We start from the raw sequence: 23,008 nt of genomic DNA, 5'->3' as shown, positions 1-23,008 counted from the left end.
TTACTGACACTCGCTGACTTTTAATAGTCATTCTATAAATGCTGTCCGTTTAAATGGTCTTACCTGTACACACTGCATATCCACCGGATTCCAGCCAGAGTGGATTCTGGAGTCTTCCCACGCTCCTGTTAGTGATCCTCCATCTGGATGGATGAGAACAACCTTCTGAACAATCTAGCAGGAGATGGCCCATATCTATGGGACTGATTTGTGCTAATAACGCCCATTGTATGGACTGATAACAGCCGAAGCGGGTGAATAAAGTCACCCAGTAGCTAGCTGTGCCATTACCCAGCATACATCACTCCCTCCATAAATGCAATAAACGATAGAAAAGTATCGTTCTACCTGTTTTTCAGGTAGTTGTTTACATTATATAATTTATTGTGTTCCGTATACGTCACTACAATGTGATTTGGAAAATGTCTAAATATACCGACAACAGGCACTTCCGCAGCAATCTCTTCAATCGGAGGAGCCTTCACGTCAATTCCCGACGCGAGGGGGGTACCCTGCGCGTCCATAAGCGAAGCAGAGGGAGCCTGACCATGCGTCACACGTTTGACGAGTTGGGAGTGAGAACGTGTTGAATTAATAGTGAATTTAGACAAAATTAAACATCTGCTACTCTAACAGCCATCTTTCTATACACACACATCCCTCTTTACAATTTAGTCACAACAAAAAGTTACTTTGACGAGGTTTAAGCATTAAAAGCTCGCTGGTCAGTCATCTCCATGTGTTCTGTCCTTGGTCTTTCTCCCATTGCTCATCTTCTTAGCTTGGCCTGGATTTACTGAAGGGCTCCTAAATGTGGATTCCATTTATGTAAAATCATACTAACTCTTCACCACAATTACATATTTTAACTGTAGGCAACACTAACTAACTGTCAGAGAGCCTGACAGATGCTTACGGCACATCAGTTGACCAATCTAGTATTTGCCAAAGCTTCACAATGACATGTTTTTGTTCTTTTTGGTTTGTTTGTATAAAAGTCAACCCGACACACTGTTATGTTGATCACTCTGGACGAGTGTTTGTTTAAGCACCACACATATGGCTTTCATGGTTTGCCAACCTGTTCACCAACTCTCCGGTTTGTCTTCTGCACATGCTCCTGCTCACTCTGGTCTCCGGCTTGACTATATAAAAAGGAAAACCTCGTTAGGAAGATCATCACCACCTGTCCCTGCAGCCTCCCTGGCACCGCCCCCTTGAGCTCACTGCATCACTCCTCCCCTGCGGCTGAGCCAGGGACCACACCTCCACCACAGTTTGGATTTCTAAATAATATTTATTGGGTGTTTATAATTCATGTAACCATTATCAGTTACAATTACCATCAATCTGCATTTTGTTATTATTCAATTCAGAACTGCCCAGACCAGACACAGTGACATTCCACCAGAATCCCTTTGATCTCTGATCTTCTTTATGACATCAGCACACTAAAACCCTTAAAGAGGGGAAAGGTTCTCATTCTTGTCAGTCTTTCAAAGATAGTGGAAGAATTCACTAGGCAGTTAAACTACTCGAAACTTCAGTTTCTGACACAGTTGACCGTATTTTTAAAAAATCTTTTAGTTAGTACAGAGATTTAACATCAACTTCAATTTGAAATATGAGTCTGTCAAATCCTGTTGTGTGCAACCTGAGAGCCGAGAACGAAAAACTTAACCAGCAAATCAAAGAGCTGAAAAATGAGAATAAAACTCTCAAACAACAAAGCTCTACCATACGTGACCTTAAAGTCGAGAACGCCGACCTTAAGGAGCAAAAAAGAGAGCTCATAAATGAGAACAAAATTCTCCAAAAAAACATTGAAGTTCTCTTCAAACGAAGTGGGTTCTCTAAAAACAAGAGGAAAAGAGACCTGCAACTAGAGAATGAAAAAATTCACTTCAAAATTCAAGACCTGGAATATTGGAACCAAATTCTAAAGGATTTAAACAGCTCCAAAACCAAAGAGATCCAGCAACAGAAAGAGGTGATTCAGGAAATGGAGGCAGAAATCAGAGAGTTGCAAAGCAGCAAGACAGGCTTGGTTATAAAAGTGGGAGACATGGAAAAGGACAACCAGTCTTTAAGAAAGGAAAATGATGTGACGATAAAACGCATGTGTGAGCTGAAAAGGGACTTTGAAAAGGAAAAAGATGACATGCAACAGGAAATACAGGCTGTTAAAAATAAACTCCATCAGGCAAACACAGCCTTTAAAGAGTTACAAGAGAGTGAAGAAAGAAAAAGGATCATGAATGAGGACAACAAAACAACGGACAGTGAACAGCTCAGACAGACCCTGGAACTCCAATGCGTTGCACGTGAAATTGACATATCGAGGCATAACGAACTTCTTGAACAGGACCTCCAGGAGCTTTCCAAAAGGAGTGGTGATTCTCAAAAAGAACTGAAACCACACGATGAGGGTGTGAAAGGAGAATCACGGATCTTCAAAGCCACTGAGAAAGACTCCGAACATGATTTTAACGTGACCAACAGAGAAAAGGAGTTGTTGTGCCATGAATTTGAGGCACTGAAAAGAGAGCTTGAAGAGGTCAAGAAAAATCTGTGTGATGTACAGGAAGCCTTGAAAACAGAAGACATGGCGTTGCAAACCCAAGCTCAGACTCCCAAAGTTTCACAGGAAGAACATAACAATCTGATAAACAACTACGATGTCCAAGTTGACATACTCAAACAACAAAATAAGGCCTTAGAAAATAAGGTTAGTGACCTTACCAAAAAGATGTGGAATGGACGGGAAGCAATGAGACAAATGGAAAAGAACTTTCAAGAACAAAGGAAGCTACTCGAAAATCTCCGAGGAGAATTCGAGGAAATTTAGCACAACTACGACTTTGGCCCTCCCTATTAAACCTGGTTAACGCAGGTTCAATTCATTTGATTTAATTGGCCCAAAATGAGTGACTGCACCCAGACACTCAGTAGCAAAAAAATTACAGAGATTCAAGAGAGAAAACTGTTTCTGCATAGACTCCTATAGTACTGCAAGTCGTGTCATCACTTGGTGTCCTGCATAGAGTGCAGGTTTAAGGTATTTACCTATCTTTCAGAATTAGAAGCTATGCTGCGTCAGGGGTTATAACAGCTGTGCCCCCCCCCAACCGGTCGAGGCAGATGGCCGCCCCTCACTGAGCCTGGTTCTGCCGAAAGTTTCTTCCTGTTAAAAGGGAGTTTTTCTTTCCCACCGTCACCAAGTCTAAGGAGCTTGGAGAAAAGCGCCTGGACTTCTTTAACTTAAAGAAGTCCAGGCGCTTTTCTTTCCAAGCTCCTTAGACTACTATGGCCTTGATGACTGATAACCTTCACAGACACTGTCATCAAGGGTTTGCTCACAGGGGATCATCTGATTGTTGGGGGGTTTTCTCTCTTATATTGTATGGTCTTTACCTTACAATATAAACAGCCGAGAAGCGGCTATTTTTGCGATCCGGTGCTTTAGAAATACATCTAAGCTGAACTGAACTCCATAACATCTGGACTGAAATGCCTACACACAACGGTAGGCATTTCAATCAAGAGCTCTGTCCAAAACGTTCAATGACAAGCATCAGCACCAGGATTGTTTTTTAGCTCAGCAACAGTTCATGTTCCATACCCAGTTTTTATTGTAACTGCAACTTTGTAAGACTGGGTTGGGAGATGTTCTTGTGGTGAGCTTTTATTCACATAATTGGTTTCTTTAATAGTGAAATAAAATAAATTTGTATAACTGGAAACAACGTTCTCATGTCTGATTATCACATTGTATTCTTTAAACCATGTAACAGAATATATAATATATATAATTTACTCATAGTAATATTAATATCTAATGTGATTGAGTTTCCTCATCTCTACTTATGTGCTGATGTGTTCACTGAGGCCATTGTATGGTCCATTTTGGCTGCATTTCCATGTTTTAAACATGAAATTTGCTTATTTAAAGGGTGTCTCATGTATCTCTTATGCAGAAATATGTGTTGCCTAGCTGGACAAATGTAGCACAGGTCTACTATTATTGGCCTAATGTATTTTAACAATCATTTCAGCATCCAGATAATCTCTTTCATCATCTCTTTCGATGAATTTAGCCTGGTTGTCATGAAATAGGCATTTGAAACAATAACTACCAGTATCTTTGAATGTGTGTGATTTCACTAATCCTACACATTCTTTGCAAGACAACTGGGTGCTTTTATGTAAAGAATGATCTGAGAACACTGAGGCTAATGAAGTAACAAGAGAAACATAGTAAGTAGTCTTTCAGTTTGCATGATCAATTTTGATTATTGTTCATTTTCATTTACCATGTCAACATGTTTTAGAGCAACGTTTTCTGATTTTGAGCTCTTTTAGGTGTACGTCATCGTCCAACACGTTCTCACTCCCAACTCGTCAAACGTGTGACGCATGGTCAGGCTGCATGGTCAGGCTCCCTCTGCTTCGCTTATGGACGCGCAGGGTACCCCCCTCGCGTCGGGAATTGACGTGAAGGCTCCTCCGATTGAAGAGATTGCTGCGGAAGTGCCTGTTGTCGGTATATTTAGACATTTTCCAAATCACATTGTAGTGACGTATACGGAACACAATAAATTATATAATGTAAACAACTACCTGAAAAACAGGTAGAACGATACTTTTCTATCGTTTATTGCATTTATGGAGGGAGTGATGTATGCTGGGTAATGGCACAGCTAGCTACTGGGTGACTTTATTCACCCGCTTCGGCTGTTATCAGTCCATACAATGGGCGTTATTAGCACAAATCAGTCCCATAGATATGGGCCATCTCCTGCTAGATTGTTCAGAAGGTTGTTCTCATCCATCCAGATGGAGGATCACTAACAGGAGCGTGGGAAGACTCCAGAATCCACTCTGGCTGGAATCCGGTGGATATGCAGTGTGTACAGGTAAGACCATTTAAACGGACAGCATTTATAGAATGACTATTAAAAGTCAGCGAGTGTCAGTAATGTTAATGTGGTTATCTTAGTAATACACCGAGTGCTAATATAACAGCTTTAAGATGCATTTGTAGATATTATTACGTGTTTTACCGTCTTTGTGGTGCTAGCTTAAAGTTACGGTGTAAACGTTAGCTTATATTGGAGGAAAGCTGTTACTGGTTAAACGATGTTAGCACAGAAATATTAGCTTCTGTCATGACTGATGAAGGTACTAGTTAATAAAGTTTCCAGTAAAGTGTTTAATCGCAGCCACAGACTGACAGCAAATATCTCGATTAGCTTCAGTGCATCTGTAATAAATATGTGCAAGTTTCAGTGCTTCGTTTAAACTGTATGATACTTATACTGACCCAGGGTCAGTGTAAAATACAATCCTAGCTGTGTGAACAAAGCCTGGCTCCTTTAATCCTGCATGACAAACCTCAGGATGCAGGTTATTATTACTCTTTCCTGCTGGCACACCTGTCACACCTGAGAGTCAGCTAGAAACGTACAGTGACGTGGACATCATGCAAAGACTGCCAGACTCTGTAATACTGCAAATGATCAGTGACTCAGGTTAACACTAAACTTTAAACGGCACCTCTGTGTCTCTGTGTGCTGAACATCTAGGATTGAGTCAGGCTGCATCAGCTGAAGCTGTTATTTGTATATATCAGTATTTTTTATTCAGGTGTGGGGAAAATACGTAAGACTGCAGTGAAGCGATGCACCAGATTAATCCCTGGCCAAAGCTATCGTACTTAAATCAGACTACTGATCCAGCCACATCAGCCTTTTGTGAGGTCTGTTTAAAGTTGACTAAAAGTGAACTGCAGGTTCCTGAGAGGTGGACTGTGAGCACAGAAACACATGTTCATACATACAGCTGCAGCAAACTTACATTAATTTTAAATAGATTTGTTACTCTGATGTCTGTCTCTGTGTTAGTCCTCTGACAGACTGGTGACCTGTCCAGGTGTGCTCTACCTATGACTACTGGGACAGGCTCTAGCCTTTTTAATAGAAATTTTCTGTTATTCTCATTTAAAGTATTTAAGTGCTTATGCATATGCTTAGTTGTGACACTGTTATAGACTGTTCAGTGGAAGTTTCTAAAACTAGATGAACTTACTTCAGCGTCAGCAGTTTGAGAAAACAACTCCCTTTACAGGTGCTGATAAGGCCAAGGGCACAAAACAGCTTAACCATTGATCGGTTAGGTTTCATAGCGAGGCACGTGAAGTGTGGTAGGATCAGTTTGTAACTTCCTCCCTCTTCCTTGGAATGCATAAAGGAGTAGGAGCACCACTTCTGCGGCAGCGCTGACATGACTGAACTGTGATGTTTGATGTGTGTTGGCGCAGTAATAAATAGCTTGATCACAGCTCTTTCTGTGTTGCAGACTTTATTTAAAAAATTCCACGACACCTCCCACCCTCCCACTGTGAACCTGAATTGAATATTCAGAAGACATTTGTTTAAATAGTTCTACAAATCTGAGCTGTTGGTGTGTCCTTGGATTGTGTGGTAATAATATTTGAGCCTGCAATCTTTCTTACTGAATCTCTACTATGAGTCATGTTACCTGAGATTAATTCTATGTTTACCTGTCAGCCTGGACGAATGTGCTGTGTGAAGGAAATTAAATTAAATCAGATCTGAACTGCTTACATTTGAGGAACCTGTTCATATTTAATTGAAATATGAACCAGTGATTTTTTTGATTGCTGATTCCAAGAGAGTCTTTGTGGAAATCCTGTTTGGCTTTTTGTTATTTTAATTCTCTTCTCTGTTTTCCAGAACAGTTCTCCACAGTCGCTGTCCACATGGGTCAGTGGGACCAAGAAGCACTCTGCTAATGTGTGGACTCTGACCAGCAACATCCAGCAAGACCCAGACAGCGTTTTCTATCTCCCAGCTGGAGGTTTTTGTTTGTCTGTGACTGGAGAGTCAGATTTTTGTTGAGCTTCACACTTGCAGAGGTAAGTCAGTTTGCAGAGATCCCTCCCACCCTGGCTTTTATGTGCTAGATTTCTTATCTGAAAGAGTAATATTTCAGTGACTGCTGCTTATACCACAGGTTAATACACGCTACTGATCCCTGATAGGAGAATCATCAATTTTGCCAACAAAGAAGCCTGGTGGATGTTTGTTTACAGTCTGATGATGGGACATCATGCTCTGCATCTTCAAAGTTTGCCTCCTCATTATTATTCATACCCAGTAATGTGAAGTATGCTTATATCTACTATAACTGAACCAACCTGGTGCTCTTCATTTATGGAGGCTGTTGAGTCTGAATGTTGGATGTTGTGTATCTCGTGTTCTCTGGGCTTTGTTGTCCTCAGTCTTTTCGCAGGATCAGAAAACAAAACCAGGAGGCGCGTAAATGTTTCTTCTCCATGATGTTTCTTCAAATGTTTCTTCTGGATGATGATAAGACTGTGACACGGGATGCCACCTTTGGTCTTGTGATGAAGCAAAGCTCAGGAAGAAGTGTGATTAAATGGTACCCACATGTGTGCTGCTGAGAAGGATGTACAGGGGCACCTGCAGCCAAATCCAAGCTTCAGGTTAGTTGTAGTTGCAGAACGCTATAGGACTGAAACAGCTGAGGCATCAAATGTTTGATTAAACGGATGAAAAAGAGAAGTTTCTTCCCTATAATTATCACTTCTTAAAATCTGTAGCAACTTCAAGTCTGTCAGCATGCTGAGCATGCTCAGAATGTGACAATATATTTTTGTTCAATATTTAATTTCTTTCAGTTGCAATTGTTAAATGAAAAAAAAAAATAAAAATATATTCTTATAATTTAGCAAACTAATTTATCAAAAAAAAATATACATATATCTGTATTAGTTTTAATAAATTAATTTGACACCTGTATTGAAAATACCATATTGTATTCATACAGAATCAGTATGGTATCATTGTTTGTCTGCTCACTGATTGCTGAAACTAAGAGCTACTTTGATCTGTTAAGATCTAAAGTATCCAAAGTTGAGCTCTGATGTTTCTTCACCCCTGTGTGTGATATGTGATTTCCTACATGCTGGCAGAGCAGAGCGGCAGTTTGTGCTCACAGATGGTGACGGTGTGGAGAGACGGTGGTGTTTCCTCAGAAGAACCAGCAGAGTCACTTGCTGACTGATGTTCGTCTGCACTGCACAGAGGAAATCAACTGACCAAGGTTTGTCCAGTGACGTGTTATGAAATGTATATTTGTTTTATGCTTACAGTTATGTTTTTCTTGACAGAGGCTCTGCAGAGGTTAGACAAAGCAGAGAAAATATGTGCTTTACATTTTACTGTGATTTATTGAGATATTTGTTGCCTGATGTTCAGCAGGAATGGAGAAATAGAATCAAAGGGAGATGTTTTTGCTGTTTTTGTAATGATGTAAGTAAATCTTCAATATTATTTATTTGCTTGGTTATATTAGGAGTGTTTCTGAGTGAGGGGGAGAGGAGTCATCATCCAGGTAAAGTGACGTAGAGCTACACACAGCATAGTGGCATACGTGAACTCACAAGCATTTAGTATGTCACCACGGGCACAACAGAGATTGAGCAAAGTCTTAGAGGCCCCAAATCTAACATTCACACATGAAGGAGCAAACATGGCAGATTTAATGGGAGCAGGGGAACCCCATGACTGCGTCAGAAGAGCACAGGTTGAAGAAAAAATTAGAGAGGACCTGAAGGCAGAACCTATACCTGGAGCTGAGGACTGGTTCACTGATGGATGTTGCCACAGAGACGAAGAAGGACTGAAAGCAGGATATGCGGTAGTCTGCAGAGTAGGAGAGGAGTATCAGGTCAAAGAAGCAGGAAGAATTGGGGGACAGCAGTCGGCACAGAGAGCTGAAGTGATAGCCCTAGCTCGAGCCTTGAGATTAGCTAAGAATAGGAGAGTGAACATCTACACTGACTCAGCGTATGCATTCGGAGCAGCTCATGTGGAGCTGGCTCAATGGAAAAGAGCAGGATTCAGAACAGCAACCAATGCACCTATCTGCCACAAAAGTGAAATGGAGGAACTGGAAAAGGCCTTGGCTGACCCAGATGAAGTGAGTATCATAAAATGCAAAGCGCACTCACAAGGAACCAGCATGGTGGCAAAAGGAAACCAGAAAGCAGATGAAGCCGCAAAAGAGGCGGCAGACTACAAAGGACGGAAACAAATGATACAGGTAACTGCAGAAGAGGAAGTATCCACTAACATGACGGAGGAAGTCAAACAGGCTCAGGAGGAGGCATCCCCAGAGGAAAAGGGGGTGTGGAAAAACAAAGGAGCCTGGCAGGATGGACACTTGTGGAGGGGGCCAGACGGGCGCCCCGTGTTGACAGCCAAAATGGCAAAACAGAAGGTGGAGGAGGCCCACGGACTTGCCCACGTGGGGGTAGCACAGATGGAGAGAAACTTGTGTCATTGGTGGCATCCTGAGTTGAAAGAAATGATAAGGGAAAAGGCCAGGATGTGTTTAATCTGTGGCGCACACAATCCCAAGCCAGCGGTCAAACCGGAAGTGGGCTTCACACCGTACGAGCTGCAAACTGGGAGACAGTTTCCGGCCCCTTGGACGGTGGGCTCGGTGGGACAGGACACCAGAGGGAACAGGTCTCACGCAGACTATTGGAACGAGTTAAAGGCGCTGGTGTCCAGTTTCACCAAACAGGTGGCTTGTGAAAAGCCCACAGGAGGAGGAGAGGTCCCGGACGCAAAGGCAGTGTGGCTGAAGGTCATCAAACGCAAGTGGAAGGAACCCCGTTGGACTGGTCCATACGAGGTGTCGGCTCGGACAGCTACAGCGGTTCAACTGAGAGGGAAAGGCGACGCCTGGTATCACTGGACGCAGTGCGCAGCGGCGCACGAGGACTTGGTGGGGAGAAATCAATCTCCACCCAACACAGGTGAAACTCAGAGGCAGAATAAACCCTCACACCTGTGCAACGGGCCAACCGGTGGTCTACCCGGGAGGTCGAAGAAAGAAGAGCAGCCTAGGAGGAAGTCGCCGCGCCAGCGAAAGGGAGCGGCACCAAACTGAGCATCTAAAAAGGGCTTTGAACTTTTTGCTACAACATAACTTACACACAACACCATGCCATCACAACAATCAGATACTCGTGACGAGAAAAGAGTTCAAAAGGCTATCACAATGTTCAATAATACCATAGGTTTAATGTCGATGATGTTTTTAATCACAGCTATATGTTTTTTGGTTTATTTTTTGCAGGCCGACAAGGGAAAACTTTCTGAGCACGGAGGTCAGGCCGGCCCGGCGCTGTTTGATACGCCACTTACACCACTCGTGATCCTTAGTGACTTCAGGCCGTGGGCGAGAACGAAGCGCGAGGTCTCTGGTAAAAAGGATGAGTGTCTCAGCACATACGGTAGAGTAGAATTAGATTATGTTAATTCAGTGAATATACTGCGCTGCTTCCTTTTATTGCGTCACACATTGCTTTAAGTTTTTCAGTGTCCAGTTATTTTTTACTGCTGTTTGAATTCTCTGTATGTTTGACCCTGTAGACTGTTTGATGGACTGCTTGTCTTCCTGTTTGTTACCGCCGCCTGTTTTTTAATAAAGATTTGGATTTCTGACTTCAACACAGCCTCTGCGTGTCCTCCCTTTGTGTCCTCTTCCTCTGTGAATGTGTTGCATGTGTCACAGATTCATTTTATTAACAGCTTTCCCACAGTGAGTTGCATCAGCATTCATTCACAGCACATTTCAGAAGGATTCAGATTAATACAGTGATCTTACAGTCAGAATGATCCTGACAGAGTGCCACTGTAAATCATCTTTCATCAGGTAAATTTTAAAGTTCAGTATTTCAAAGCAGGAGTTATGAAGAATCATATTGGCATTAGGACTAATAATATGTACTTACAAAGTCAAAGTTTTTTAGTTATGCTAGAATATTGGAAGACAATCAACTTTTAGTGTTTTCCGCATATTAATTATTCTGAAATAGAGACGGTGACCCTAACTGTACAGAAGCACTAAACAACTGACAATCTAACAGACATCATTGGCCTGAGCCGTCATGCACAGTGAGTCTGATCCTTTGCTGTGAGAGTCTGACAAGCATGTTTCTGGTCAGTTTGGAAGAAATAATATCACAATGTTGATCTTTCTTTCCAATATTCCTTCTCTTTTACAACATAAACTGATTGTTATGAAGGAAAGGAAGGCTCAGGGTTGAGTAATCAGCATCATGGGCTCATCCGATTAGGATAAGAATAAGCAGTCATCTAATCATTCACAGGGTTCTCCTTTTATTCTCAAATCAATAAAGCAAAGAAGGAAGGAAAGAAAGACACACATGGACTGCCAATGCTGAAAGAAAACAGAGAAGTTACTCATTACCTTAAACAATACATAAAATAAGAAAAACCAGAACAGAACAGAACCTCTGCTGCCGCCCCGTGTGGGAGTGAAGAAAGAGTGAGCCTAAAGTGAATGCAGTCCTTATATAATGTGTGACAGGTGAGTGCAATTAAGGACAAGCACCACACCCAATCAAAGGTGAGAGAACTAAACAAGGTGCATCTGGTGAAGTGAGTGGGTGTGCTGGGATGTGCTAAAAGGTGGGTCTCTACAACAGCCGCCCCCATATTTCTAGTGAGAAATATGTTGATATGATCAGGATCAGTCTTCGTCAGGAAGCGGGGGCAGGGGGATAAGACAGGAGACAGGGCGGATATAGGTTTTATCCTGTGCTAAGACTTCCACGGTTCTGATGCGTTCATCTGGGCTTTTCAGGAGGCATGTCACTCTGCCTATGGGCCAGAGGGCACGTGGAAGGCGTGAATCCATGATCATTACGACAGAGTTCAGTGTGAGATCTGGGTTCTCCTTCTGCCATTTGTGTCTTCTTTGGAGGGATGGTAGATAGTCCTTTATGAAGTGCCGCCAGAAGTGATCTGCCAATATTTGTGCATGTCGCCATCGTCGTCGACCTAGGAGGTCAGAATCAGAATAGGATACTAAGGGAAGTGACGAATCATGTCGGCCCATAATGAGAAGGTTTGGGGTTATGGGATCAATATCCGCAATGTCTGAGGATACATAGCCTAGGGGTTTTGAGTTAAGAATGCCTTCAATCTCAATTAGGACCGTTCTTAAGACCTCTTCAGTGACCATTTGTGCACCAATGGTTCTCTTCAGAGCATTCTTCACAGAACGTATCTCCCTCTCCCAGGCTCCACCGAAATGGGGTGCATGCGGGGGATTGAATTTGAAATGGATTCTTTTAGTCATCAGGACCGGCTGTAGAGTCGGAGCAAGGTTGTCAAAAGCAGCCCGTAGTTCCTTATCTCCTCCTTTGAAGTTAGTTCCTTGATCACATATAATTTCCAGGGGTGTTCCTCGTCGAGAAATGAATCGTTGGAGGGCCATGAGGAAGGAGTCGGTATCCATGCTGTTTAGGAGGTCAAGATGTATACACTGAGTCGTGAGACATTTGAATATTATTCCCCACCTTTTCTCCGATCTGCGGCCGGTCTTGACCATGTATGGTCCAAAGCAGTCTATTCCTGTGGAGTAGAAAGGTGGTTTGAATAACCTAAGACGAGCAGCAGGCAAGTCTGACATTTTTGGAATGATGGGCTGTGCTCTCCATTTCTGACATGCAACGCAGCTATACTGATGCCTGCGTACGGCTTCCCTTCCTCTGAGAATCCAAAATTTCCGACGTAGTTCAGCAAAAAGTCTTTCTGAACCAGCATGATGCAGTTTGTCATCATAATCTTGTATGATCAGTTTGGTCACTGGATGAGCAGGATCAAGTACTATTGGGTGAATGACATTCAATTCCAAGTCTGGGCTTTGCCGTAGTCGGCCTCCTACATGGATAAGTCCAGAATTCCTGCACAACACTGGTGACAAACACAATAGACGGCTGTCGGATGAGAGGGGTTTGTCTGACTGTAAACGGGCTAAATCTTCACCGAAACTGTCCAGTTGTGCCTGACGAAGGATTTCTTGTTCTGCTGTTAGATAATCAGCTGCAGAAGGAATGTTACCCTTTTGGTTGGAGAGTGAACGAGCCGTGAAATCCAATAGCTCTTGATAGATTCTGAAGCTGGGTGTGTATGTATGGGAGGGTATACTGACAATACCAAAAAAGTAGGATTTCTTTAACTCAGTCTGATCATCATCAGGATGGAGATCTGTAACTGTGGGCCAGTTATTCGGAGGTTCATGCAGAAACGAGGGACCCTCGGTCCACCTGTTTGGGCTAAGGAACTCTTTCAGGGATTTACCTCTCGTAACATCATCAGCAGGATTTGTGGCTGAATTGATGTATCTCCAGTCTTGACTGTTTGTGAGGTTTTGAATTTCTGAGACTCTGGCTCCTACGAATACCTTGAAATGGCAGGAATCTGACTGAAGCCAGTGAAGTACAGTTGTTGAGTCAGTCCAAAGGGTGGTAGTTCTGACTGGTAAGGTGAGTTCTGTTTGTATGAGCTCACAGAGGCGTGCGCCTAGTAGGGCTGCGCATAGCTCCAGTCTGGGTATTGTTAAATTCCGTTTAGGAGCAACACGTGAGCGAGCTAACAAGAAACTCAGTTCCACATGACCTTCAAGATCATCTGATCTCAAATATGCGACAGCACCATATGCTCGCTCCGAAGCGTCACAGAAGATATGAATGTCTCGAACCGTGGTAGAAACATTCATTTCCTTAGAAGTATAGCAACGTGGGATGGCAATTTGTGGAAGATAACAAAGTTCTTCTTCCCAGGACTTCCATGCCTCTAAGAGGTTGTATGGAAGGGAAGGGTCATCCCAATCTCTCTCCTTTCTCCATAGCTCTTGCACCAAGGTTTTGGCGCGTTGTGAATGGGAGTAAGTAGCCTAATGGGTCATACAGACGAGCAAGTACTGCATAGATACGACGCATTGTGGTGGGGTGTGAGGCTAGAGTTCTGTATTTATAGGCAAACAAGTCAGTCTCACAATTCCACAATAATCCTAATGTGCGTTCATGTGGGACAGATGGCTTGTCTTCAGTCAGGCAAAGTTCATTACTTGCCATTCTTACCTCAGATGGTAGATGGCTAATCACAACAGGATTATTGCTGGCCCACTGGCGAAGATCGAAGCCTCCTTCTGATAGATGGTTTCTTAATTTGTCTAGGAGTGTTCGAGCTAACTCTGCTGATGGAATACTCTGCAAGCAATTATCAACATAGAAACACTGCATTACTGAAGACTGCACATCTTTGTCAGATTGATATTCCTTCACGTGTTTCTGCAGTGCATAGATTGCACAACAAGGGCTGCAGGTCGTACCGAAGGGGAGTACCTGCCACTCATACACTGAAGGGGGAGCTGCTTTGTTCATGTCACGCCACAGGAATCGGAGGAGTGGTTTATCAGGAGGCAGAAGACGGACTTGGTGAAACATGCCTTTGATGTCGCCACTTATTGCCACTGAATGTTGCCTAAAACGCAACAAAACACCGAGAAGTGTTGGCCCAAGGATTGGTCCTGGCAATAGGTACTTATTGAGACACTGACCTTGAAATGTGAAAGAGCAGTCAAAGACTATGCGATCTTTATTGTTGTGACTTGTCATATGATGAGGAATATACCAGGCTTCTTTGCTATTGTGCATCTCCTCCGGGCTAAGTTTAACTACATAGCCTGCTTGCTCCAATTTCAAAATCTGATCCTTGTAAGACATGGCTTTGTCAGGATCTTTAGCTAACCGAGCCTCAGTGTTGCGGAGTCTAGACATGACTACAGTTGGAGGGACATTCAAAGGAGGAAAGTTTGCCATCCGAAGAAGAGGAGTGGCGTAGCGATTAACACCATTGATCTCAACCCTTTTTGTGGCCTGTTCAAGGAGTTCCAGTGCCAGTTGATCTTGCTTTGATCGGATCACAGATTTCTCACTGTATTCAGGTAAAGTGTCTAGTTGCCATAGCTTCTCAACATGATAACGCAGTACGTCTGCAGATGAACTGAGAGATGTGAACAAACACTGCACATGCTCTGTACTGCTCTGGGGCTGAAAATCTGTGATCGGACCTTGAAGTGTCCATCCTAATTGGGTTTTAACTCCTGCAGGAGACCCATATGGTCCCTGTCTCAATGGAGCAGTAGGCGTGATGAGGTGAGTATGATCTGAGCCTATGAGCAGGAGTGGCGCTGCTTTATTAATAATGGGTAATGGGATACCTTGAAGATGCTTGTATCTCCGTTGGAGAGATGATACAGGGTAGGTGTGGTCTGAAAGTGCTAGGTGACTTGCAGTGAAGGCATTATTAATTGTGTAGGTTTTCTCTGGGTGTGCGATGGGTGAGATTTTGAAACTTACGGAAGAACCTTGAATAGTTTCAACTTCTTGACGGACAGTTCTAAGTGATAATCTCTCTGCTTCCCCAGTTAGGTTGAGATGCTGCGCCGCTGATGGTAGAAGAATGGTACGCTGGGAGCCATCATCAAGTACTGCATATGTTTCAAGAGTTCTTTTGCCATTTCGCAGGAGCACTTTCACAACCTTTAAAAGGACACTAGGACAATCACTAGGTCTATCAAAGTACAGTGTCCTCACTACAGGATTAGATTCAGTTGTAGATCTCTTATTTACATCACATAGGATCTGTAGATGTCGTCCCATACAAGTGGCACATGCTTTCCTCAGGTCACACTTTGCGGCCTGATGAGTCCTAGCACAACGCCAACACTGTTTGTTTGCTTTTATCCAGTTTATTTTCTCATCCTTTGTCTTCTGAATGAACTCGGGACACTTACTAATGTGGTGTTCAGGTGAGCGGCAATATGCACATGTTGCCTTAGTTGTTATGATCGGTTGTGCTGCCTGTACAGGATCATCAGATGTATTTGCCCCATGTAATATTGTTGTAAGTGGAGAGGTGTACTTACGGGCAGGTTGTGGCTGGTTGAAGGATGAAACAGGACTGGCCTTTCTGGGTTGACACTTGCATTCCATTTGCAACCAGGATGAGAACAAAGGCAAGGTATACGTTATTTCTCCCTGTTCCCTGTAAACGTGCCGTTTGAAGCGACTGAAATGCTCTGCAGGCAACTTCGCTAACAAGTGATCAACATGGGAGCCACAATCTAGTTCTGCACGTCCTTGTTCTCCCATAGTGCTAAGCAACCCAACTAAAGCCTGTACACGAAGAGCAAAATTATCAAGACTCTGACCATCACCTGCTCTGATAGGAGGCAGTTCCAGTATATTCTTTAGCTCTTTCAATGCCAGCTGTCTTGGTTGCCCATAACGCTCATCAAGGGCTTTGATGGCTTGAGTGTATGGGTCAGGAGCGTAGGAAAAGGCAAGAGCTAATCGTTTAGCTTGGTCTACTTTGAGGTGATCAAGAAGGACATGATATTTGAAGTGCTCTGTCTCATGAGGATCAAGAAGGTTTGTAAGGGCCATCCGTAACATCCTGTATTGCATTTCGTCTTCTCTACTAAGGTCTGGAAACGAAGGACCTTCAAGCTTATATACATGTGTTCTCGTGCTAGAGGAGTGACCCGAGCTAGCAGTAACAGGTATCAAAGGTTTCTGTTCATGTGAGGCATTGGATGTAGCTGGTTGCTGCTCTAGAGGAGGGCAATACTTGTGGTCAGATATGCAAATGAGAGGTTGAACAGGGTCTTCAGCTAAAGGAACAGCAGGTTGAACACATGAGACCTGGTGGGGATCCTGCCGTGATAAGGCCAGGAAATCAAAGGGAGTCTCATCTTCTGTAGCAAGGACTGGTCTAGGTAAACCAGTTGAAGGGATTGCAGCATCTAATATTGTTGAATTAGGTAAAGGAGGGCTGGCAGCTGTAACTAAGCCAGACTGACGGCTAATCTGTGGGGGCTGGAAGGGTGATTGACAGGTTGCTGTATCAATCACTGGGAGCTGCTCATGTTGTTGATGTGTTTGAGGACTGGCTCGTAAACTGCATACAGAAGATCTGATTCCATCAGATGAGACAGTGCGAATTGAAGATCTGGAGCTACAAGAATGGGAAGGACATGATTGAATCATAAATTGCCTGATCTCCCTCATCGTCGTCAGGAGTTCCCTCATGACCTCATCTTGGTTGGTAGGTAAAGGAGCAGGGCGGGTCTCTGGTTGACTTTCTGACTCTCCGACAGGATCCTGCAGCCCATGTGTGTCTTTGTCGCTATGCTGGCATTCGATTTGACTCTCTGTCTCACATGTAGCTCTTCTACTTCCATGATACTGAACGTCATACTGCTGCTGGTGGGCAGGAGGTCGACTATCACGACTGGATCTTCTCAAACCTTCAGTCAATGGCTGCTTTGAATCCATGACGCTAACACTGCTCCGGCTCGGAGGACCATGTTATGAAGGAAAGGAAGGCTCAGGGTTGAGTAATCAGCATCATGGGCTCATCCGATTAGGATAAGAATAAGCAGTCATCTAATCATTCACAGGGTTCTCCTTTTATTCTCAAATCAATAAAGCAAAGAAGGAAGGAAAGAAAGACACAGATGGACTGCCAATGCTGAAAGAAAACAGAGAAGTTACTCATTACCTTAAACAATACATAAAATAAGAAAAACCAGAACAGAACAGAACCTCACCTCTGCTGCCGCCCCGTGTGGGAGTGAAGAAAGAGTGAGCCTAAAGTGAATGCAGTCCTTATATAATGTGTGACAGGTGAGTGCAATTAAGGACAAGCACCACACCCAATCAAAGGTGAGAGAACTAAACAAGGTGCATCTGGTGAAGTGAGTGGGTGTGCTGGGATGTGCTAAAAGGTGGGTCTCTACAACAGTGATCAAAGGTACTTATGTTCACAGCGTGTAATAATACTGACAGTCCAGGGCATTGTGGTCTGTTGAGCTAGGGTTAGGGTTAGGGTTAGCAATTCAGACATATGTAATCAATATTAAACGTCTCTGACGTGGGCCACTGTCCGCAGTGTTGGGAAATCCATACCAGGCTGGGACGAGTCAAGGTAGGTGAGCATCCACGAGAAGACACAGCAGATGCATCCACTCCCTGTACTGACAGGACCAGGAGACTCCAGAAACCGAGCATCTTCTCTTCAGTGCCATCCTCTCCTGTCACCCTCTCTGCCCGCAGCTCTTTGAGTATGGGGTAGATAAGGGCGCAGAGAAACCCTTATTACTAATTTGTATTATAATTCAATTTTCATGAAATATTCATATTCAGTATTGGTCCTTATATTAATAACCACGTATCCACCCAGGCTCATGGTGGGGCAGGGCTCTGTCCTGGGATGCTTGAGTACAAGGTAATGTACACCCTGACCAGGTATCCAGTCTGTCAGAATTGTTTTCAATATTTGGTTCAAAAACATGAGTGACAACAAAAATCCAACTAGGATTCTTGCATATGATGAATGAAGTCTGTCTTTGACTGTATTGTCCAGCTGATCCATCAAACCCCCAGCAGGTGAACCTTATTTATGACATAACACGGCAACAATGTAAAAAAATGAAACAGCAACAGTCTAAATGTAAAGTGCATTCTAAACTCCTCTTCAATAAATCATATGCAAAGAGTCATTCAGGACTGTAAAACGTGAACTACAGAACCCAGAGTCTTCATCATTAAATCTCTGGTTGCTTCATTTTTCTATCCTATATCAGATACTTTAAGGTTAGGTTAGGTAAACTTGCATTCTCATGGTGAGGCAAAGTGCTTTATGTGTGTGTGTGCGTGTCATGAACGGCTATAAAAGGCCTATAATTAAAGAACAAAGCGGGGTTTGAGTTCGAGTTGCGGCAGACTGTCACTACTTGTAAATGGAACGCAGCCTTCCTACGGCGGACAGCTAATAACAGGAATCGGACGCGGTCCACCCAAGTCCACAGCAACCACCATAGCAACCGCCTAGCATGACCTTAAAAACATATTCTGTCTTCATAACTATCAAACACGTGAAATGATTTGCAAAGTGTTTAAGTGTTACAGCTGCAGAGAGCTATGGCGGTATCTTTGGAAGCTGTTTACATAGCTAATAATATACGATGTAACCATGGAGACAGTCAGTCACGTGAGCTAGCGGTGCATGTTTACTACAGTGAATAAGGTGACTGCGTGCACAGCGTCCACACGCTGCAGAGGGTAAAGACATTACTTCAATATTGTTTTATATTGATATATATTTGCCTTCTGTTGACCATCACCTCAGGTTCACCATAACAGTTTCAGCATACAGATGCACACTGTCTAAATATGAACACATTCAAAACTCATGTCTCAGAAATAAGCACAGCTGTTCATGTTTGTCATTAGAGTTTTATTTGTAAGAAAATTATGAACTTCATATTGTGTATCAAATAAAAGAACATTTCACAACTCTGAGTCAACAGAAACAGGTAACAGAAATGTCTCTAATGTAGACATGTACAGTGTAGTGTAAGCATTAAAAGATCATAAAGGAAACACTAACATTTATGTGAAACTAATTGTAATAAAAAAATGAACAGGTGGTTTATAGATGTAAAAGAAAGAATCTGAAAACAACACTTTTTTGGTCTAAGTGATCAAAGTAGAAAACAGAACTGATGTTCAAAAACAAACCGTAGCTGCACTAATATTACACATCTCCATTGTTGTGGTGAACAGACATGTTGCTTTTAAAACCACATGCAGTGTGTGACCGTGACTGTTCACTGAGACCATGAACGCCACTTCGCTGAAGCCTTCGCCTTCTTCTTCTTCTTCTAAATTGGAAGCAGAAGGAGCACGAGCTGCTTTGATCTACTGAAAGGAAAAAGCAGAACATCTGAGCTGAAACCAGTCAGCTGAAATCATTAAGACAGGAACAATCATTCAATGCAGTGTCTCAGGTGGCTTAGCCTGTTACAACTGTTGATACAAGCTAAATACGGTTAACACACAGTGTCAGGGAGCTCCAGTGTGGGAACTAGTGGCTTTAGGTTTGTAGTCATTTAACTTTCATCCATTCATTCATTTAATTCAGGAGGAAGAAATGTCAGGTTGATGCAGGCTGGTTACATGCATTTGGTCCCATGCTGTCTTTAACTAAATGACTTGGTTCATTTTATGGCTGGGCTGTATGTGGGGTTATATCATGTTATTTGGGCAGGAGTACCTGTCCTCTGTTAGACTTAGAAAGTTTCTCCATAAGTAGAGTTTCTAACTCTTATAGCACATCTGTGGCTGACAGCTTTTTGGTCGCTCTTTTTACCCCACACTGGTTGTGAGTGTGTAAATAGCCTCACTAGTTCTTTTGGGTTGCAGTTAACTTGGGAGGAAGAGGTAGGTCTGCCATGACTAGATGAATAACAATGATCTGGGATACATAAATTTCATAATGCATGCATATATCTCTATAAACCTGGCCTGAGGGCTGCCATTTTTTACATTCAGTTATTTCTTTGTTGAATCTAAATAATGAATGTGTTACAGTTAAACTGACACTGATCAGTGTAAATGGCTCATTGGGACACAGAAACCTTTAAATTAAACCCTATCACCTGATATCGAGTGTCAAACAATATCAAAGCTGTAAAAGCTGTTTACAGTCAGAATTTATAAAACTATGATTGTAAATGAATTCAAACAAGTGAGCTTTTCTCTTTGTGCTGAATATCAACACTGTGATTTCTTAGACTGTAAGCTTTACTTTAGCACAACCAGTTGTAGAAGCTGCCACTCCAAATGTCTTTTGATAACAAGAAAAAAATACCTTTTCAGTCCACGGCCTGAAGTTCTTCTCTGACATCTTCTGCCATCAGCTTTGTCTGCTGGTTTGAAGACAATAAACCACAAAAAGATGATTTAGTCACTTTGTCTGCGTCATGCAGCTCGAATGTGTCGTGTAACGATGTTGAATAGCCGTCGTTATCCCTCTGCTGTGTCAGTAGGATTGTACTGTGCAGCATCTCATTGATATGTGAGGAATGCTAATGTAACACGATAACAGACGTCTGGTCTTACATCATTAAAACATAAAGGACAGGAGATATTTAGATATTTTTATATTTATATTACATTTTATAGCTGACGGATATTACTAAATAGATAGAATTTACTAAATAGCTGGATGAACATGAAAAATATGTCTATAATAACAAATGACCATGAGAGCCAGTAGAATTAATTCAACTGGACACTCAAAAGATGTCCTTAAATGCTCTTTAAGTGGCAGAACAAACGAACAAACAGTTAATTGCTTACTTGAGATGAAATCTGCTCAGCTACTTTGAAAACAGCTTCTAAGTGGTTCCTCCTTTAACAGGATGACTGCTCAGGGGTAAGGCCATCATGCAGTCCAGCAACCTTTATGGTTCTGCTTTGATTCACCAGGAACTATTAGGGAAACCTTCCAGCGCCTCCTGTGAAAGACACAGGCATAAACACACAAACATTTATTAACATGTTCCACAGTCTTCCAGTTTGATTTTCTCATCCTGTGGACAACAACGTACATGGATGCAGGTTTATTGTTAACTTTTGTAAGGTTTATTTAGTGAACATATCCAGCTGCAGCTCCACTGTGATCCTGAACTGGATAAGCACTTAAGAAAATGTGTCAATAAATGGACATACATCAACTTACTATATTTATCCAAACAGACGGGACCAATAATGCTTCACTGAGTTAGAGACTTTAACAGTCTCTTCTATGTAAGAATGTTTCGTGCTGATATACCTGCAAACTTGACAACAAAGGTTTTTCTGACTGCATGTAGCTGTCCTCTATGTCAGCTCACACATTTACATTCATGTCACACTTATTTCTGCTTTCCCATTTTATAATTATTACTTACATTTTGATTAGATACCTTGAGTTTGTAAATGATCAGATTACATAATTGGAATACAATGTATCCAATTCAGGGTTGCGGGAGGATGAAGCCTATCCCAGCTGATACAGGACAAAGACAGGCTGCCAGTTTATTGCAGGGCTAACACAATATGTGTAACAGAAAATCCACTTAAATGTTTGATATTTCTTATAATAATCATAATTATGACTATTATTTAAAGGTTTCTTTATAAATACATTTTGATTTTTTATAACCTCTAAAATATAAACCTGAGCTGTTTCAGATTCTGACCTCTGACCTCACTGCAGCTCCCTCTTGGAAGTACGTCTGCTTCTTGTCTACCCCCAGTGTTGACCGCCTGCCCTTGATATCACGTACTGTACCTGAGGAACAAAAAAGGACAAACACTTGCCTTCATTTAAGAAGTACATTCATACAGAGGTAATCTATGGAAACACACTAGTTCAACCTTTGGGAGAAATCAGTTCCTGTGAAACATTTCTGTAAATGAACATCATGTGGAGAATGAATGAAATGAGTTCTTCAGGTGACTCAGCAGTCCCACACTGACAAATGAAATCTAGTTAAACTATTAAGCATATTTGCTCTTCTGAAATCTGTGTTAAACAACAACAAACATAAATTAGTAACAAAAATACAGCTGAGTAGAGGCTTTACAAGCCACCAGCAGCCACAATGCTAAATTTTAATCTTCAAATGTTTCTGAGCCGTCTTCAACCTGCTTTTAACACATTAAAGTCCCACAGTCAATGCAGCCTGACTCAATCCTAGATGTTCAGCACACAGAGACACAGAGGTACCGTTTAAACTTTAGTGTTAACCTGAGTCACTGATCATTTGCAGTATTACAGAGTCTGGCAGTCTTTGCATGATGTCCACGTCACTGTAAGTTTCTAGCTGACTCTCAGGTGTGACAGGTGTGCCAGCAGGAAAGAGTAATAATAACCTGCATCCTGAGGTTTGTCATGCAGGATTAAAGGAGCCAGGCTTTGTTCACACAGCTAGGATTGTATTTTACACTGACCCTGGGTCAGTATAAGTATCATACAGTTTAAACGAAGCACTGAAACTTGCACATATTTATTACAGATGCACTGAAGCTAATCGAGATATTTGCTGTCAGTCTGTGGCTGCGATTAAACACTTTACTGGAAACTTTATTAACTAGTACCTTCATCAGTCATGACAGAAGCTAATATTTCTGTGCTAACATCGTTTAACCAGTAACAGCTTTCCTCCAATATAAGCTAAC

The 23,008-nt window shown here is 42.4% G+C and overlaps 1 protein-coding gene and 1 long non-coding RNA gene across 5 annotated transcripts; one reads left to right on the top strand and one right to left on the bottom strand.

The window, feature by feature from the left end:
- Positions 1 to 6,724: 6,724 nt before the first annotated feature.
- On the top strand, positions 6,725 to 10,568 carry LOC146375323 (uncharacterized). 4 transcript variants are annotated; one of them, XM_084949099.1, is made up of 3 exons: positions 6,726 to 6,937; positions 7,036 to 7,528; positions 8,018 to 10,188. In XM_084949099.1, the coding sequence occupies exon 3, from the start codon at positions 8,500 to 8,502 to the stop codon at positions 10,003 to 10,005; it is 1,506 nt and encodes a 501-aa protein (XP_084805225.1). In that variant the 5' UTR covers positions 6,726 to 6,937; positions 7,036 to 7,528; positions 8,018 to 8,499; the 3' UTR covers positions 10,006 to 10,188. The 4 variants fall into 4 exon arrangements, 3 of the variants coding, with proteins under 3 accessions (XP_084805224.1, XP_084805225.1, XP_084805226.1); XM_084949100.1 differs by having other exon boundaries at positions 6,726 to 7,528; positions 8,018 to 8,148; positions 8,401 to 10,188; XR_014802017.1 differs by adding an exon at positions 10,195 to 10,568 and having other exon boundaries at positions 6,728 to 7,528; positions 8,018 to 8,148.
- Positions 10,569 to 19,178: 8,610 nt separating this feature from the next.
- Positions 19,179 to 22,781, bottom strand: LOC146375322 (uncharacterized). Its single transcript, XR_014802123.1, has 3 exons — positions 22,027 to 22,781; positions 21,143 to 21,300; positions 19,179 to 20,709 (listed from the first exon to the last, which is right to left on the bottom strand). It is a non-coding gene; the product is annotated as an uncharacterized LOC146375322 (long non-coding RNA).
- Between the last annotated feature and the right edge of the window lie 227 nt (positions 22,782 to 23,008).

This window comes from Perissodus microlepis, chromosome 13 (genome assembly GCF_051167445.1).
Source record: "Perissodus microlepis isolate ML-2025 ecotype Zambia chromosome 13, ASM5116744v1, whole genome shotgun sequence".
In the NCBI taxonomy this organism is placed as follows: domain Eukaryota; kingdom Metazoa; phylum Chordata; class Actinopteri; order Cichliformes; family Cichlidae; genus Perissodus; species Perissodus microlepis.
The sequence above is the reverse complement of the archived record's forward strand: the minus strand, read 5'-3'. Positions and strand labels throughout refer to the sequence as shown.

Bases quoted from the DNA above. Each gene is read 5' to 3' on its own strand.
- LOC146375323 (XM_084949098.1), top strand. From the start codon at position 8,500: ATGTCACCACGGGCACAACAGAGATTGAGCAAAGTCTTAGAGGCCCCA.